The 18055-nt window shown below is 37.1% G+C and overlaps 3 protein-coding genes across 3 annotated transcripts; 1 reads left to right on the top strand and 2 right to left on the bottom strand.

Annotated features, from left to right (window-relative positions):
- Positions 1-922: 922 nt before the first annotated feature.
- crtc2 (CREB regulated transcription coactivator 2) lies at positions 923-9883 on the bottom strand. Its single transcript, XM_026231601.1, has 14 exons — positions 9554-9883; positions 8314-8415; positions 8090-8182; positions 7657-7718; positions 7445-7513; positions 7184-7284; positions 6879-6949; positions 6737-6780; positions 6455-6657; positions 5293-5744; positions 3956-4672; positions 3820-3876; positions 3554-3698; positions 923-1855 (listed from the first exon to the last, which is right to left on the bottom strand). The coding sequence occupies exons 1-14, from the start codon at positions 9731-9733 to the stop codon at positions 1752-1754; spliced, it is 2400 nt and encodes a 799-aa protein (XP_026087386.1). The 5' UTR covers positions 9734-9883; the 3' UTR covers positions 923-1751.
- Positions 9884-10375: 492 nt separating this feature from the next.
- Positions 10376-11758, top strand: chrac1 (chromatin accessibility complex subunit 1). Its single transcript, XM_026231600.1, has 3 exons — positions 10376-10594; positions 10851-10977; positions 11065-11758. Exons 1-3 carry the CDS (start codon positions 10442-10444, stop codon positions 11142-11144), a joined length of 360 nt encoding a protein of 119 aa, XP_026087385.1. The 5' UTR covers positions 10376-10441; the 3' UTR covers positions 11145-11758.
- Positions 11759-12222: 464 nt separating this feature from the next.
- Positions 12223-16261, bottom strand: LOC113062064 (uncharacterized). Its single transcript, XM_026231599.1, has 3 exons — positions 15885-16261; positions 14282-14791; positions 12223-12676 (listed from the first exon to the last, which is right to left on the bottom strand). The coding sequence occupies exons 2-3, from the start codon at positions 14788-14790 to the stop codon at positions 12535-12537; spliced, it is 651 nt and encodes a 216-aa protein (XP_026087384.1). The 5' UTR covers position 14791; positions 15885-16261; the 3' UTR covers positions 12223-12534.
- Positions 16262-18055: the final 1794 nt, after the last annotated feature.

Below are 18055 nucleotides of genomic sequence, written 5' to 3'. Positions count from 1 at the left end.
GTTAACCATGGATACAGGCACAGGGATAATCCACCCTAACACTTAGGAACCCATTCACTGCTCTCTCCATGCCTCTTATATGTTGTTAACTCTATTATGCACAGGCAAAGAAGAAAGAATCAGAGAGGAGAAGAATCACAAGACACATACAGGCTTTGATAGACTGATTAGTCCAGTCCTGAACATGTTTTTTCTTCTCTCTCTCTCTCTCTCTCTATATATATATATGTACTGTTTATATTTATGATGTACATATGTAACGAGATTAGCTAGATTTGAAGTCTTATTATTACCCAGCTGAGCGCCACATTTAACATTAATTTTATACTAAAACAAATACATATACATTTATATCATTAATTCAATAATTCAAATATAATATAATAAATATAAAGTTAGGAGTATAGTAAAATGGCAAATCTTACCTTCATCTTACACAACATCTCTGGGATGTTTTGAAAGACTTCAAGAAAATTCCATAGGCTATCAAACAGCACAATCATAAAAAACCACGCAGACAGTTCTACACATATCCAGTGGTAAAGAGCATGCCTTAATAAACCAGTGCCAAAAACATAAGGGTATTTGGGAAAATATGAAACATCTGCATTTCATTCACATACCAAATGCACAATTCTTATCCTCACGTACATTGAATATAGTGTGTACTCTTACGATTAATGTGGGCGAATTAATTAATTATGACGAATTCTGGAATATATACATTTGATCTGAAAATCTACAAAGAAACTGGGCTTTAATTATATGATCCAAGGACTCTGTATGAGGTAAACAGGCACAGAATGCAAATGTCTAGATAAAGACATAATAAATATGGCTTTTTTTTAATGTGAAGCCGAGTCTGGTGTAAACTGGTAAATCAGTCCTAAACCTAATATGTACAATACTTGACAAAGTACAGTTAGAGGTATTAGTCCACTTTTTAATTGTAATACTTCTGAAATTTACAGATGGTGTTTCTGTACATATGTTATTAATTCTGTCAAAAATGTAAATGTATTCCGATACGCATATTTTGAAAATATCTCAGATTTTACATTGAAGACAAATACTGAAAAACAACATGACCTCTACCAGAGAGTGAAAAAGCAAAATGAATATCAAAATATAATAAAACTGCATTATGAAACATTATGAAAGATGAAACTGCAACAAATGAAGATATGGAAATTAAAAGTCAAGCGTCAGCAGTCAGTTAGAAGTCACAAAAATGACCCCAGTCACACTATAACAATATAAGATTATAACATGCAAACAGATGGATATGAAATCTGAAAGTCTTGAGTTCTACGTAATTATCTAAATGTTAAAGAGTAAAATCTTAATTTTACCATCAAGAAGTTAAGGCCCTAAACTAGCCAAATTTTCTTACATTTTTGTACATTTCCACAGATATTCTATGCTATGAAATGTGAAAAACATACACTTCCTAAACAACTCGTACATGAATTCGCCTCATGTATCCGTACATAATCTATTATAATAAAATATAACCCAAAATGCATATTAAGGCACATAGACCTGCTATTTAGGACCTCTGTGTGCAAAAACTATTTATTAAAATACAATTTTTATGTTAGTTCCCTTAAAGAACCTTTCAAGCCAATGTATAGTTAACATTACATATAGTTGACTCTAAGGACTATATTTCAATTCCATTGCCAAAAAGAATATATTTTCTTAAAAGGGTACTTTTTTGAATAAATGTTATGTAAACTTTTATAATACATTCATGGCCAACCTAAGTTAGTGTCCAGGTTAAACGTTTCTAGATCAAACTCCAAAACAGAGTCGGACAGACTTGATAAGTCCTGGTCCAGCCAGGATGATGGGTCTGAAAACATGGAGAAACAATAATTAGTGAGAAGTGTAAGTGAATGATAGGAGAATCTAAAATGAAATATGATGAGACATATAGGCTATATAAACTACAATTTAGTCTATGAAACATATATAGTGAAGACTTATATTTACAGTCATATGAAAAAGTTAGAACACCATATTGAATTCAATGGTTTTCTGTATCAGGACATAATAAAAAAGTATCTGGTCCTTGCTAGGTCTTAAAATGTAGAAAATGAAGCCTCAGATGAACAACGACAAGACATCACACCGTGTCATTGTTCATTTAAAAAAAATAAAATAAAGACAAGATGGAAAAGCCATGTGTGACAAAGTTAGGACACCCTATGATTCAACTGCCTCTAGATGCACTTTTAGCAGCAATAACTTTCCGTATGACTTTAGTCAAGTCAAGTCAAGTCTGTTTTATTGTCAGTTCTTCCACATGTACAGTACTGACATTCAGAGAATCGAAATTGCGTTTCTCTCAGACCCCCGGTGCATACAGATAACATTAACAGTAGAGCCTAGAAGTCTAGATCAAATATAAAATATAAGATAAAACTATACAATAAGGGAACGTAAAAAAAGACATTTAATAATAAAGTACAAAAAAAAATCCTTTATCAGTCTCTCACATCGTTCTGGAGGAGTTCTGGCTCACTCTTCTTTACAATTTCAGCATTTCAGTCAGAATGAGCTCTGGAATTTGACTGGACTGCTGCAACAACTTAATACTTTTCTTTCCAGCCGTTCCATTGTAGATATGCTGGTGTGCTTGGGATATTAAGCTGTCGGAGGGATGGCCTCGAATTTGACTCTAGAATACTTTGGTATACAGAGTTCATGGTTGACTCAATGACTGTGAGGTGCCCAGTTCCTGTTGCTTCAAGACAAGGCCAATATCATCAGCACTGAACTTTAGCATCTAGCATGTTAACTGAGTTCTGTAGAGTCTGCGGTGAAGTTCTTAGGTGGTCTGCCATTTCTCTGAGTGTTACACAGTCTGTTCGTCGGGTGAATTTCCTGGGACGTCCACTTCTGGGAGAATTGGTGTCTGTTTTGAATGTCTTAATACACTTCCTCACTGTAGAATGATGCACTTCAAACTGTTTGGAAATGGCCATATTACTCTTGTCAGATTAATGGCAGCAACAGTTGCTTTATCATCGCTGACATTTCCTTCTTTCCTCTTTGGCATTGTGTTAACACACACCTGATGGAAACTGCCAAAACTTCTGCTTTTATAGAGGTGCTCACACTTGATGATGATCAGTTAATCAAAAGGTATTTGATTAGCAGTGCCTGACCGTTACTTACCCTCTTAATTCCATTTTTGTTTATTTTTGTGCATTTATTTTTGTTAAATAAACAATGACATGTCATGTGTTGTTGTTCATTTGAGGTTACATTTTCCTAAATTTAAGACCTGCCAAGGACCAGATATTTTTTATTAAACCCTGATACAGAAACCATGGAACTCAATAACATGGCCTAACTTTTTCACATGACTGTATATGAATTTCATGTAGTCTGCTATATGTAGTCTGTTTCAATTTCAAGTAGTTATATGATATGAGTCTGATGAATCAAAAAAACAAATTTGTTCCAATTAAAAAAAAACTTTTCAGACTATTGTTTCATATGTCAGGCTTCACATGGTTAAACTGGCTGCAGATACATATCTTACCAGAAACGTTAATGTTGAACACATTTTGTGTCTCTCCAGCACTGTTGCTTTGATTCTGCAGCAGCTGCTCCTTGCTTTCTGCACCTTCACAGTTAAGATCTGACACTCTACTGTCACCTAGAGGCTCTTTCTGAAGCACTCCGAGCTGCACAGAGGACAAACATCATCAAAGTCAGTCATAAATGCAGAGGCTCTGCACAGCATCAGACCATATGGCCAACACATGTGTAAATTTAAACTGATGACTCATGACACAAACAATGTACCTGCTGGGAAAGGGCCTTTTCCTGACTAGGGGTAAGATGTAAGCCAACATATGATTCCTGCAACAAAAAAGGTGTTTATTATCATGATTATAATTATTGCGTTTGGCTTACATAAAGGAATGCAAACAGGCCTCACCTTGTTCAGTTCAAAACCTTTATCCTGTAAACCTGGATTTGCTACAGTTACTTCAATTTCCTTATAATGAGGGACCTTGGATCCCTTTCCTTGACTCTCGTGGATAGCAACCTTAGATAGTGGTTTTGGTTCTTCTGGCGTCTGCATACTGTGTCTACGTTTCATTTGTGCATGTTGCAAGCCATGTGGGCCTGTTGCATGTTGCCAGTTTTTCTCTTGACCTGGAGAGGGGAAAGTTATAGGTTGATGTAGCTGTTGGTTTTGGTACTGGCCCTCTTGGCATGGCATCTGCCACTGGCCCGGACACTGGTACTGCTCCTCAGGTATCTGATGAGGCTGGAACTGTGTGTACACTTGATGTTGTTGTGGCTGCTGCTGCTGTTGGGTAAGCGCTTGCATCGAGATGTGTGGTTGGTGAGTCTGGCAATGATACAGTAACTGCTGATGATATTTAGAGTGTGGTTGTGAATGATGCTGCAGGGGCCGACTGTGTTTGTGAACATGGTGTTGTTGAGTCTGATTGTGCGTTTGTTGATGTTGTGACTGGTGTTCATCTTGACTCCATTGTTCCATCTCTGGGATTGACTGATGCTGTGCCTCTGGCTGGAAATACTGCCGCATTGACTGATGGGAGAGTGGAGGAGCGGATCTGAGGTGCTGAGTGCAGGGATACGCTGGCGGCTTTGTCTCCTTCAGAACTTTGTTGAGGAGAGCACCCTGTGTGAAATATTCAGTGCACATTAAAACCTGAATAATGTCGAACAAGTAATACAATCAGAAATTATGACCAGCACGATGGAAGTTTCTTTGGTCTTTCTAAAAGTTTGCAGTTGATTCGGAGTATATGCATGATCGATGAAATGAAATGCACGACCTTATGAACCAATCAAAATCTTATTGACAGACTGCAGGGTTTAAAGCAGTGTTATTAACTAAAACTAAAAATATTAAAAATCACATTTAGTGACTTAAGGCTAAAATGAAAAAAAAAAAGATTAGATGAATAATAAGAAAATAAATATTAGATAAAATCAGAGGAAATTAGAAATGTTGCTAACTGAATAAGTACTAAGTTAATAAGACTGTTTTTTATGAAAATAAAATTGTATTATTCAAATAAAATAAAAATATTTACAATAATTATTTAGATATTTTATGTATATTTTCTGCCTTGGTTTGACTCATTTTATATGACTCATGGCTCATTATATATAGTAAATTTAGTTTTAAACCGTTAAACTCCTTTATTTAAATTAGTAATTGGATTTATGACATTTTTGATGTACCTGCAGAAACCCTGTGAGCAAACATGATTATCAAAAATGTGTATATCTTGCCTGGGATACAGAGGACATGGTTGGAGACACTGTGGGTGAGAACTGCTTTGGATGCTGCCAGCGGGACTCTCCTCCACCGGGCACGATGAGTGGGCTGAGCTGGGCTCTCTTTCGTGATGTGGCGGCATGGGTGTGGCCAGTCACACGTGGAGAACCAGAGAGAGAAGAGGAGGAGCAGGAGCGAGATCCGCCCATTCCACTGCTGTGGCTGCAGCGGCTGGCGGATGATTGGACGGACTGGTTGCTCAGTGAAGAGCTACTGAGGGACGACTGCAGGGACTGGTTGCTGAGCGATGACTGCAGGGAAGAGTTGCTCAGTGACAGGCGCAAAGAAGTGGAGCTGAGAGAGCTGGGCAGGGAGTGGCTGCTCAGACAGCTCTGGATGTTGGGATTGCTGAGTGAAGACTGGAGCAAAGGATTACTTAAAGATGCCTGAAGAGACGAGGACAGACCTAAAAAGACAAAATTGTATGGAAACTTTAATATTACTAATTTATTTGCATCATAATGTCTTTTAAAATGCCAAGTTTCAATTATATTTTGAATTCCAGATTTTCAATGCGGTCTCAGACATTAAGAGTACACTAACACAAATATTGGCTGATTTATTGGCCTGGCCCATTTATCAGAAATGTACCAATTTGAGTATTCAAACTGGGGTCCAGGGCAGTGTTATTTTAGTATTTTTAATATACTATTATATATTATTTATTAACCTTTTTTTTACTTTGATATAGAAATGCACTTGTCATTTTATTCGTTTTTTTATTCATTTATTAGGTTTCATTTTTTTGAAGTTAAAGCTTTTATGTAATAATTATATTTTAATTCAATTGATCTCATTTGAATTTTTAGTTATTTTATATTCAATTTACAACAATGTTTTAGTTTGAGTAAACAATAACAACGCTGGTCCAGAGACTAAAAACGTCATATTCAAATTTGCATCTAGATTGTGCAAAAAATATAATGTGTTATGTATTATATTATTTTAAAACGCTACGGAAATAAATCTTTATACATTAAAATACACAGCTGCTTTTATATTTTAGGAAGGAAAGTCCACTGGAAAGTGATTATCATATTTGGGGGTACTAGGCATCAAAAAGTGAAAACCTTCTGCATTAATGTCATTCAAACATGGCCAGACCCTGAAACATACCAGGTAAGTTAAAGTCAGCCATTGTGCCAGGGTGCGTGGATGCGTTGCTCAATTGTTCCGCACCACTGTGGGGCTCTGAATCCTGGCCTACAGGAAGAGGAGAAGGCAGGTGGAGGCTGGATAGGTCTGGAAGAGAGCCACTCATACTGAGGGCTGATGGGACAGGGAGGGACGATGCTTGCTGATCGGCCAATGGGAAGTTGCTGGAGAGACAGCAAACAAAGACTGTTTAAAGAAGAAAAACTGAGATAGCTCAGTGACTAAGACTGAAAAGGAACTTACTAAACAACAGGTGTTTCATATCCTGAAGATGCTATTGAGGATAACTGCGAAAGAAGACGCAGATGAGATAATGAGCCTTGCTTTTTCAAATTAAGTGTTTAACAACAATTTATCAGTGTGATATGGATGAGTATACAAATACCTTCTTTAGTTTGGGAGATTGTGTCTCCTCTTGAATATTTTCTTCTATTAGTGGAGCCGGATGTGCAAACCCTTAAAGAATCAGTTTAATTTAAAATAAGCATGTAATTTAAGACAAAATACCAATATTTCCATGCTACGTTCAAATATTAAAATCTTTCATAACTTATTTGCAGGTACATTAACTCTTTGCCTGCACTGTACAAAATACAGCACAAACTGTAATATTTTTACTTTTGAAACATATTTTAAAATGCAATTTTTTACCCATTTATGAAAAGTCAGCATCGAAACAGTTCAACTCACCAAAGTGTCTTGACTGTTGGTTCAGGTTTTGGACAGATTTGGGGTGGCCATGCAGCTGGGTGTTTCGCACACTGGTATGGAGGGCGGAGTCAGAGTTGGTTCTGTGAGGATGAACAGAATTAAAACAGGGTAATGTGGGACTCAATCGCACTCTCTAAATCTTCCGGAATAAGAATGTCCCTCCCCAATTAGGGAGATCAACTGGTTCAAGGAATAAAATGATCGAATGTGCACAAGAGCTGATCTCGGAGCTCCGTTTACCTATTAAGAGCTGTCAGAGGAAGAAAGACCATCTGGCTCTTCTCAGTGGCAGAACAATTAGACCAGTTTCTGCTTGGACACAAGCAACACTTCATTAAACTCAGAGAGTTCATCATTACATCTGATGGTGACTTCATTATGGAATTGACATGATTGTTTAGCACCTAAATGTAATGTGGTGGCAGATCTGTGAACACTTTTTATAATCGTACCTTCTCCAGGAAGGACCTCTAGGAGGAGAGAGGTGGGTAGAGAGATAGGGAGCGCTATCAAACTGTAAAATGAAGTTAAGAATTCTGGCTTCAACCAACACATTCTCATCAGTTCTACAACTGTTCATGATTACGGTGCAAGCATTTTAAAATTCAATTATTAGATTATTCCAGTCTTCAGTGTCACATGATCCTTTAGAAATCATTCTATGTTGATTTGGTGTACATGAAACATTTCTTTTTAGTGTCAACAGTCATCAGTATCAAAAGTTGTGCTGCTTAATACTTTTGTGGAAACTGGAGGACACTTTTTTTTTTTAGGATTCTATCCAATTCAATTATAAAGATTAGAGTTGTGGAGTTGCAGTTTTCATTTCATACTACTATAAACCTGAATCTGTAAGACTATCAGCCATTTTTAAAGTGCGGATACATGTCTCCTGTGCAGTCTGCCAAGGGGACTGGGCTGGACGTCTCTGTACTCTTCATCTGCCTCTAGGAGCTGCTGGGTGAGATAACTTGGGTGCTGTAAATAGAAGAAACGCAAATCAAATCCAATTAACTCAAACAAAAAGACCTGACATTGAATTAGGTTTCTACTCTCTTCTACTTTATTTAAAAGGATAGGATAATAAAATTGAAATTAAAATCCCACACCTGGGTCTCTGTGGAGCAGCTTGAAATCTGATTGACATTTGGCAACGATCCTCCATAGTACGGGACCAAGTCTCTGGTTTGCCGGATTCTCTCAGCCTGAACCTGAGGAGGGAATGCAACCTTAACAATAGCAACAATAAAAGACACCCAACACAGAGTTAAACACAAACCTGTCCCACTCTCTCCCAGACCGCTTTACCCTCAGGGGAACAAATGCCTGTTGCATCATTATTTAAAACAGACATTGTACTTGGGATTTACAGAGCCCTCAGTCTGCAACACTGAAGACAAACAGACCCTAGATGAGTGACTGGCAAAGCTATTTATGTGCATTGACATAATCCATGTGGACCTGCTGAATCACAATCCCATATACAGATAATAAAAAACTTCCTAAATCCAATTTAATCCCAACACATTTGTCTTGTACTTCTGATTTTAGAAGGGTCTAAACATATGAAAGTTTATACGGTCTTATTTTCATGTGAAGATCTTTTGAAACAGTTGTTGTAAAGACTTACATGGGCAGAACTGTTTAATTCAGATGTCTGTGTCCAAGCTCCATAAGACATTATAATTCAGTTACAACTACCATATTTACTACATATAATATTTCAGGTGTCTATGTAAACAGAGCCCTATTTTTAATAAGCAACTAATTGATTCACATTATACAACTGCAGAGTTTGAAGTAACATGACATCAAACAGAGTAAATGTACAAAGAGTTAAACATTTAAATATGGATTATTATTTATTTCCCCAAACAACAGCATAATGTAATTGTTACTTTATTGTTTTGAACTTTCTCTTGGATCGTGTGGACCAAGCGAGTATTTGGTCATACAGTTCAAATTCAGTGCAGGAATAAAATACACAATTTTATTGTTAATAATATTTTTTAAAAGCAAAACACGTGTGAATACATCTGCTCATTTAGCTTGGAAAAACAAAGTTAACGGGTAAAAAGAGAGTGTTTACAATTGTTGTTGTTGTTTTGTTTTTTAAACTTTCTTATTGGTTTTTGTTTCTGAAATCGCACTTCCCAAGAAAAGCCAATAGCTTTAACTAAAGCTGTCCAGTTGTCAGGAATCAATAAAACAGACACTAGTAAGGCACATGACATTTGAAAGTTGAAGCACTCCCTTCCGCTTCAAACACTTTATAACAGAATAATACAGAATTCAGGTCAAGAACTGTAGTAAAGGAGCCTGACATGTCCTGTATTGAGTTAGACTCACCCTGATGGAAGTAACGTCCATCATAACCTCCCGGAAAGCGGCTGTGTCTTCAGCCTGTCGCTGGTTGTGAAGGGCGATTTTCTCGCTGAATTTACGCGGATTGCAGCTTCCAGGCGCCGATCCTGCTCCGGGGCCCTGCCCGTGCCCTAATTCCGCGAGTCCTGCGCCTGACAAATGCATTATTCCGTCAAATAAGAGAAAGTAAGCTGGATGACACGGCAAGAGTTCGGTAAGTGACCCAAGAGAGCAAGACTTTTGACAACGGTGGGCAGTGCATTGTGGGTAACGTAGTCCTGAAGACTGTAGTAAACATCGTAGCCAAGCTCATTCGTTATCTGTAAAGCGCACACGCCCAGCTGCCGAGAAGGACAAAAACAACTCTGTTTTTTTGGGAAATGTAGTTCATGATAATTTAACAACTACTATGAGGACAGATTGTATTTTTGTCGCATAATAAAAGCTATTTAAAATTACTTTTGAAACATAAGTATTGAAATACTTTTAAACAGTTGTAATAATTATATAATTTAGTTTAATATTCAGTTGTTTGAATTGATATTCTCTGCTTTTCAGCAGATATGTTTGACATGTATAGGTTAAATCTGCAGTTGACTTTTACTAATAAACCTATAAAATGAAAAGAAAAAAAAAAACATTGTCACTTTTTATAACAAACACGTAGATATGATATTCTCAGATGAAAAAAAAAATGTATTCGCGATTTCAAACTGCTTTATAAATATTGAAGAAAGATGCTTTGGAAGGAAGTACTACAAACGTAGTCATAAAACTACAATTCCCATGTGATCGTCGTCCAATGACGTCTCTTTACTTCCGTTGCGCTTCAGCGGCTGCTGCTTTTACTGTCTATGCTGCTGCTATCAGAACATGTCTGAAAAAAACATGGAAGAGAAAGTTGAGCAAGCTACAAACAGTAAAAATGTATCTCTGCCGATGTCGAGGGTGCGATTAATCATGAAAAGTTCTCCCGATGTGTCCTGTATCAACCAGGACGCTCTTTTCTTGACAACAAAAGCTACGGTAATTTGATGTGTTATTGATCAATGGTCAGTTGCCAGCTTTTAGTTTAAATACGCATTCCCAGCGAGAATAGCAAACCGTATGTGCATAGTTCTAATGGATTCCCAGCGAGAATAGCAAACCGTATGTGCATAGTTCTAATAGTTGTATTTATTTAACACTCACACAGGAGTACGATAGAACGGCTCCGACAGTATTATTGCATATCATTGCCTAATGTTTATGTTAATATGACATCTTCGCAATTCCCTCATAGGAGCTTTTTGTCAAGCACTTGGCCCTGTCCTCGTATAAAAATGGTTCGGGTAAAGAGACGAACACGCTGTCATACAGTGATCTGGCCAATGCAGCGGAGGAAACGGAAACATTTCAGTTTTTAACTGGTGAGTCCTGTCCATTTGGGATGATGGCAAACACTATTCAGACTAAATCAACTGGTGTGTAAACAGTTTTGTCTCTTCTATATTTAGATATCCTTCCTAAGAAAATCCTGGCCAGAGACTATCTAAAGTCACTGGAAGAAATGAAAAAAGATGATGACAACCTGTGATGTGATGTATGGCAAGTTGGAAAAAATCACTGTGAACTCATCCTGACCACTTCCTCACTAAAACAGTAGATAAAATCATAGGACATTGTCTTACAAATCAGTACTTTTTACCCAAAGAGTTTTACTTTTGAACCTCTGTTGTTTTAGAGAGGTAATATACATGTTTTACTTAATGAAGTCAGTATGTTTTAGCACCCACTTACACTTTGCTGTGTGTCAAAATGTCTGTACCACTCTAGATTTACAACTGAACCACTGTGAGTACTGCAAACCAGGATATATGGTGCTTTGTCATGGATCATTGGTGTTTAATTACTGCTTGATACCAATATTTTATGTTTCGAGAAGATCCAAACATCTATACATTCAATTCAATTCAGTGTAAAATCTTATTGAAAATGTTTTTCTCAGGGTTTAAAATGTAGTTTAGAGGTATATTTCATGCCCATACATTAACATTTTCATCACTGAGGATAAAAATGCATTTGATTCATACTTGACTTTGGACTGCAGCTGAAGATTTATGTAGTGTACTGTATAGTTTTTAAATGCTTTTTGCTTTTCATGCAGTTTGATTTTTGTATTTGAATAAATAAATTTGCTGATTGTGTTCACCATAATCTTATTTTATAATGCAATGAGTCAGAATCTATATCCCTTTTCACATATGCATTCTTTACTGATAAATTACCTTTTCAAAAATACCGGTAAATTCATTCTGGCAATTTACTGGTATGAGAAGTTGTAACATTACAAGTAAATTATTGGTAATGTGCTCTTTGTGAATACAGAGCGTGATTACTGATCACATACGAATTCAGAACGCGCTGATGTAAGATATCTAACATTTGACACACACACAAAAACACTAACCGCCTATACCCCTCCATGTTTACAAAAACACAATGGGGTGTAGCTGTTTAGAGGTCACATCTGGGTAATGATGTCACATATGTACAAGTATTTTAAAGTGATGTGTTAATGGTGCTTTACCAGTAAAAAGATGAAATGTTGTCTGTGTAAACAGCACATTTTTGTATTTACCGGTAAAGTCATTACAGTAATTAGGCTTATGACATGCAAAGCATGTTGTGCATGTATTTATTTTTTTAATCACAGACAAATTAAGCTTAATACAATTGTACTTTACATTTTTAGGTAACAGTCTATAGTCTGGGGGTATAAAAATAGATTTTATTGCCAGTAATTAATATTAATCCCATTTACTTAATGGAGTGGAAAAACAAGAGGAAGATGGTTAACAAAAGAGAAATACAGGGTGCTGTTGGCATGCAGTATATGGTGATACAAGTCTTATTTGTTTGATAAAATGTAATAAACATGCATTATATTATTTTCCACACGTGTAGGTTGTGTTGCTCAAATTAAATTACTGGGGTAGTAGTTTGGCCAGTCGAAGTTGCATAGTGTTCAAAGACCTCTCCAGATTGGTCAGATGTTTCTCTAGAAGTGCGGCTACTTGCTCCTTTTTAGCAATGGAGTCTTTCGTGTTTTCAGTTTGCTCCTTTAGACTGAGAGAGAGAAAAAAAATGAAATAATTAATTTTCTGAATTTTGATTCAGAAGAAATCAACCTGTGTTGACATTTTGTAAATAATGTGCTGCCTTTCCACTATCTCTGCTACAATCAGATTCTTTTATGTAAAGTACATTTTCTCAACAGAGAAATTAATTTTTAATGATATCTTGTAAGCCTTTAAAGACCCACAGTGTCAGCTGCGAAGGTTGTTAACGGATGGTTTATGCTTTTGTTGAAGCCAGCAGCCTGCATTATTTCAACTTATTTTTTAAACAATCATGTTTAAAAGTGGAACTCTTGGCAGGAAAACATTACCCATGATTGGTTACTCTTTAGTGTCTTACTTCCAATAAGTCAATTTATATATTGGAATCATAATAAAATAAACACACACATATACACTTGATGTGTATATATGTACACATTAAAACATATATAGTTTTAGGAATTGAAGTTAAAGATATTAATTGCATAGTCTTGTATCTTATCTTTTCTGTCTGATTTCCAATCAAAGATTTTAGTGATGATAACTAAAATGAGTGAGAAAAATACTTTACTATAAAAAGACCACTGAAAAAGTGAGTATAAGAAACTTTCAATTTAGTCATGAATCAGCAGTTACTCTGCTTTTTCACCATGGTAAAATGAATAATGAATATCTAGATATATCCACACAAAACAAATGACTGACAAATACGTTTAAATCATTAAGAACTGTTTTTAAAGTTTGACGTTCTAATGTGAAAATATTGGTAATTCTCACCTTGCGCTCATCATTTTAAGTAGACAATACATTAAAACCTGTCAGACGGTCATATACCGACTAGTCACAAAAGTTCAAATATTTCAATGCACCTAAAGCTCAAATGGGTCTGAAAACACTGTATATATAGTACAGACCAAAAGTTTGGACACACCTTCTCATTCAAAGAGTTTTCTTTATTTCATGACTATGAAAATTGTAGAGTCACACTGAAGGCATCAAGGGCTATTTGACCAAGAAGGAGAGTGATGGAGTGCTGCGCCAGATGACCTGTCCTCCACAGTCACTGGACCTGAACCCAATCGAGATGGTTTAGGGGTGAGCTGGACCGCAGACAGAAGGCAAAAGGTACAACAAGTGCTGAGCATCTCTCGGGGAACTCCTTCAAGACTGTTGGAAGACCATTTCAGTTGACTACCTCTTGAAGCTCATCAAGAGAACGCCAAGAGTGTGCAAAGCAGTAATCAAAGCAAAAGGTGGCTACTTTGAAGAACCTACAATATGACATATTTTCATTTGTTTCACACTTTTTTGTTATGTATATAATTCCATATATAATTCCACATGTGTTAATTCATAGTTTTGATGCCTTCAGTGTGAATCTACAATTTTCATAGTCATGAAAATAAAGAAAACTCTTTGAATGAGAAGGTGTATCCAAACTTTTGGTCTGTACTATATGTTCAGAAGTGCATGCAGCTCACATACTATTCGCCATCAGAAATGTTGTTTTTTGGAGATAGTGAAAAGGCGACTTTATAGTAAAATTCTGCTTAATGTTTTAAATCACAGCCAAACACATCTTCGATGAAAGCATTAAAAATGACTCCGTTACCTTGAGAAGGTATAATGTTTTTCCCCCTCCTTCCTCTTCTCATCCAAATCCGTGAACACATTCTGCATTGTATTGGCGGTCTGGGCCACAGCGAGATGGTCATCCAGGACGCCCTGCATGTTCTCCTTGGCCTGTTGATCAAAGGATGCAGCCCCGTCCTCAAGACCACTAGATGTTGATACTGCCTGCAGTGCTGCCCTGTTCTGCAGAACGAGAAGGCGGGACTTCTCAAACTCCTCTGGGCCCGCTATATCATCCCAGCACACAGGGGAGGAAGGAGGAAGCCAGAAGCGCTGAGAGCAGTTGGCTGGCTTGCCAGGTGTCTCTCTGACAAATGGACTATCAGCTGGAAAGCTGTTTAGGAGTTCGTGTAATCCAGAACCCCAGTCCTGGTCCGAACCCTCCAGCTCAAGATCCGTCATAATGCTGCCCGCTGGGTACCAGACAAACATCAGGAAAAGGCACCAGGACAAACAAGTCCTTCTCATTATGTCCTGGAGCAACAGCATACTGGTGATATTGCACAAACAGTAAACAGGATTGAAAAGATGACACTTTGGTTAACTGTCCTTGCTCCACGTGAGCTTAGTGTATTAAACCCATGTTTAATTCACTATAATGCATATCAAAGGATCTCAATAAGACAGGATGACTATGAAAAAAATAATCAACCAAATTTTGGGGACACACTACATCCTTAAGGTTATTTTAATATCTTTTTCTAGCATCCTGCACGATGAGGAGGCTGCACATATGAAAAAAACAGCATTTCCACCTTCTAAAAAGTAAAAAATTTGTTAGTTTACGAAAACCGTCTGAAGTTATTTTGTATGTGTAGCAGTTAAAATTATTTAAATGTTATTATTTTAATCTTAATTATAATGTCAAACAGCAGGTGTTGTAAAATCTATTAGAATAATATTGTAGTACAAGGTGATTAACTTTGTTCTTCTTGATGTTTTAGTATTCTGACATCTGCTAAATGTGCTGTATAAAGTTTCCACCAAAAAACATGAGTGATTACTTATAATGTTTCTGATTATAGTGATTAATTGCAAAATAATGATTACTTTCGAATACATTTCTTCAACATTCCTCCATGCGGTTGATCAGACAAACTGGTGGGTCGAAGCATTTTTATAATGTTGAGCTGCTGGGGGTGCTCAAAACAGTCATTTTGGTAGTGCCTCAGAATATACGCTTATCTAGGGAATCGGATAAAACTGCCATGACGCTGTTACAATCGAAAGTATCATTGAAACAAAGGTGTAGCTACATCACATATGCATCGTTCTATTAGTTTACTGTTCTCCCTCGAGACCGACCTAAAGTTAGCTCTATATGAGGAAACATAAAATAAAATACATACAAATAGAATAATCCCATCTCACACGTTGGAAATTCTAAAAAAAGTTTTTAATTTATGAATTAAACAAGTAACGGTTTTCAAACTTCGTCGAATTCTGTCGCCGTCTGCGTTGAAACGTTCTATGAGGAAAATGTCTCTAATAAACGTTTTTGCGTTTACGTTTACAACTAACAAACGATGCAAAAGGATTTGACACCTTAACACGTTAAACTACTCCGTTTCAGATAAACTTACCTTCCAGACTGCTGCAGCAGACCAGCAGAGGAGACAGAAAACGAGCTGGAAAATCTGACTCACTCTTCACAGCTTGACTCAGAGCTCCTCACAACTCATGTGTCTACTTACTTACGACAAGGAAATACTTTTCTTTTTTATAAACACAACAATAATACTCTAAATAAACACTGGACGTTACACATAAGTTTCAAGAGTGGAGTAAAACAAAACGTACTTTTCCAGTCAGTTTTGGTCAGCTGGAAGAGTCTCAATTCCCAGTGAGCTGCCTATCTAGACAGCATTTTAGACATCATTTGGACGCGGAATAAAATACTCTCTATTAACACTGAGCAGACATGCACTAGGTTTTGAGTCGCGGCCATTGTAGACTTTTTAAGGAGGATTTCCCCGTCTGTAAAAATGATTTTTTTCCTTTCGCTGTTGATTTGGGAAGGACAGACAGAGCTTGAGTCACGGCGTTTGTAAGAAAGTCTGAGGCAGTCAATTTATTTTTAAGAGATATACAAGGATTGTCCTTAAAAACCCTTACTTATTTGAGCTAAACTGTGCAATATAAAGCTTCGTTTTAGACTGTAGTGTGAGAAGAGAAAGTAAACACGAGCGCTGGCCTCAGGCAACATTGTTTTAGGGTTTGCAAGAATCCACACAATCTGCGTTTACTTACAAGATGGGTGTTTGGCGATCTAGAAAAATATACGTGTTGAAGGATTTTAAAGGCCAATGTGTATGGGGCGCCGTTTGTAAAGCGGCTCACGCTGAAAATAACAGCAACATTTTGTCACATTTAGCTTCAAACAATGTTTAAAAAAACTGGTATGAATTTTTGACGGTCACTTTTTAGCACATTTACAACAATATTTGTGAACTTAAATAGCCACAAATACCAAACAATATTTGTGATATTTTAAGTAGTTAGGCTACATATAAATATTAAATGTTACCCCTAAATGTTACATCTAAATGCTAAATCTAAATGTTAAATCTAAATATAAACGTTTAAATGTAAAATATAAATCTAAATGTTAAATATAAATCTAAATGTTAAATCTAAATGTTTCTTTTTGAAACTAAATATTTAGCTAATGTGGAAATTAAAAATGCCAATAACCGGAAGTGACAAAATAAAAGCTCGGTGAGGTCAGTGTGTGTTTATAGCATCATGTCAAATAAGTAACGAATAAAAACCATCTCATCTGAGGAAATTGACTCTTGGACGTGGACTATCGTGATAATGACTACCTAAAATAATAAACACGTTTGGAGAAACTGTATTTGAGGAGTAGGCTAGTGTCACTTTTATGAAAATGTTCGCATACTTTTCATCACTGGACCCCCTCCAGTTTGCTTACCGAGCAAACAGGTCCGTGGATGATGTAATCAACATGGGATTGTACTTCATCCTGCAACATCTGGACAAAACAGGGACTTATGTGAGGATCCTATTTGTGGACTTTAGTTTGGCATTCAACACCATCATCCCAACAGCTCTCTGGTCCTAGCTCTATCTGTCAGTGGATCACCAGCTTTCTGACAGATAGGCAACAGTTAGTGAGACTGGGGAAATTCACATCAAACAGCTGCTCCACCAACACTGGTGCCCCTCAGGGATGTGTTCTCTCCCCTCTGCTCTTCTCCCTGTACACCAACGACTGCACCTCTAAAGACCCCTCTGTCAAGCTCCTAAAGTTTGCAGTCGACACTACAGTCATCGGCGTCATCCAGGACCGTGATGAGTCTGCTTACAGACAAGAGGTTGAGCAGATGACTGTCTGGTGCAGTCTTAACAACCTGGAGCTGAACACGCTCAAAACAGTGGAGATGATCGTGGACTTTAGGAGAAACCCACCTGCACATTCCCAACTCACCATCATGAACAGCACTGTGACTGCAGTGGAATCATTCAGATTCCTGGGAACCACCATCTCTCAGGACCTGAAGTGGGACAATCACATTGACATCATTGTTAAAAAGGCCCAGCAAAGGTTGTATTTCCTTCGCCAGCTGAGGAAGTTTAACCTGCCACAGGAGCTGCTAAAATAGTTCTACTCGGCCGTATTTGAGTCTGTCCTCTGTACTTCAATAACTGTCTGGTTTGGTTCAGCAACAAAATCAGACATCAGAAGACAGAGAACTGTTCGGACTGCTGAAAGGATTATTGGTGCTCCCCT

Source organism: Carassius auratus, chromosome 44 (assembly GCF_003368295.1).
Source record: "Carassius auratus strain Wakin chromosome 44, ASM336829v1, whole genome shotgun sequence".
Taxonomy (NCBI): domain Eukaryota; kingdom Metazoa; phylum Chordata; class Actinopteri; order Cypriniformes; family Cyprinidae; genus Carassius; species Carassius auratus.
This window is presented reverse-complemented; position numbering and strand designations above follow the sequence as displayed.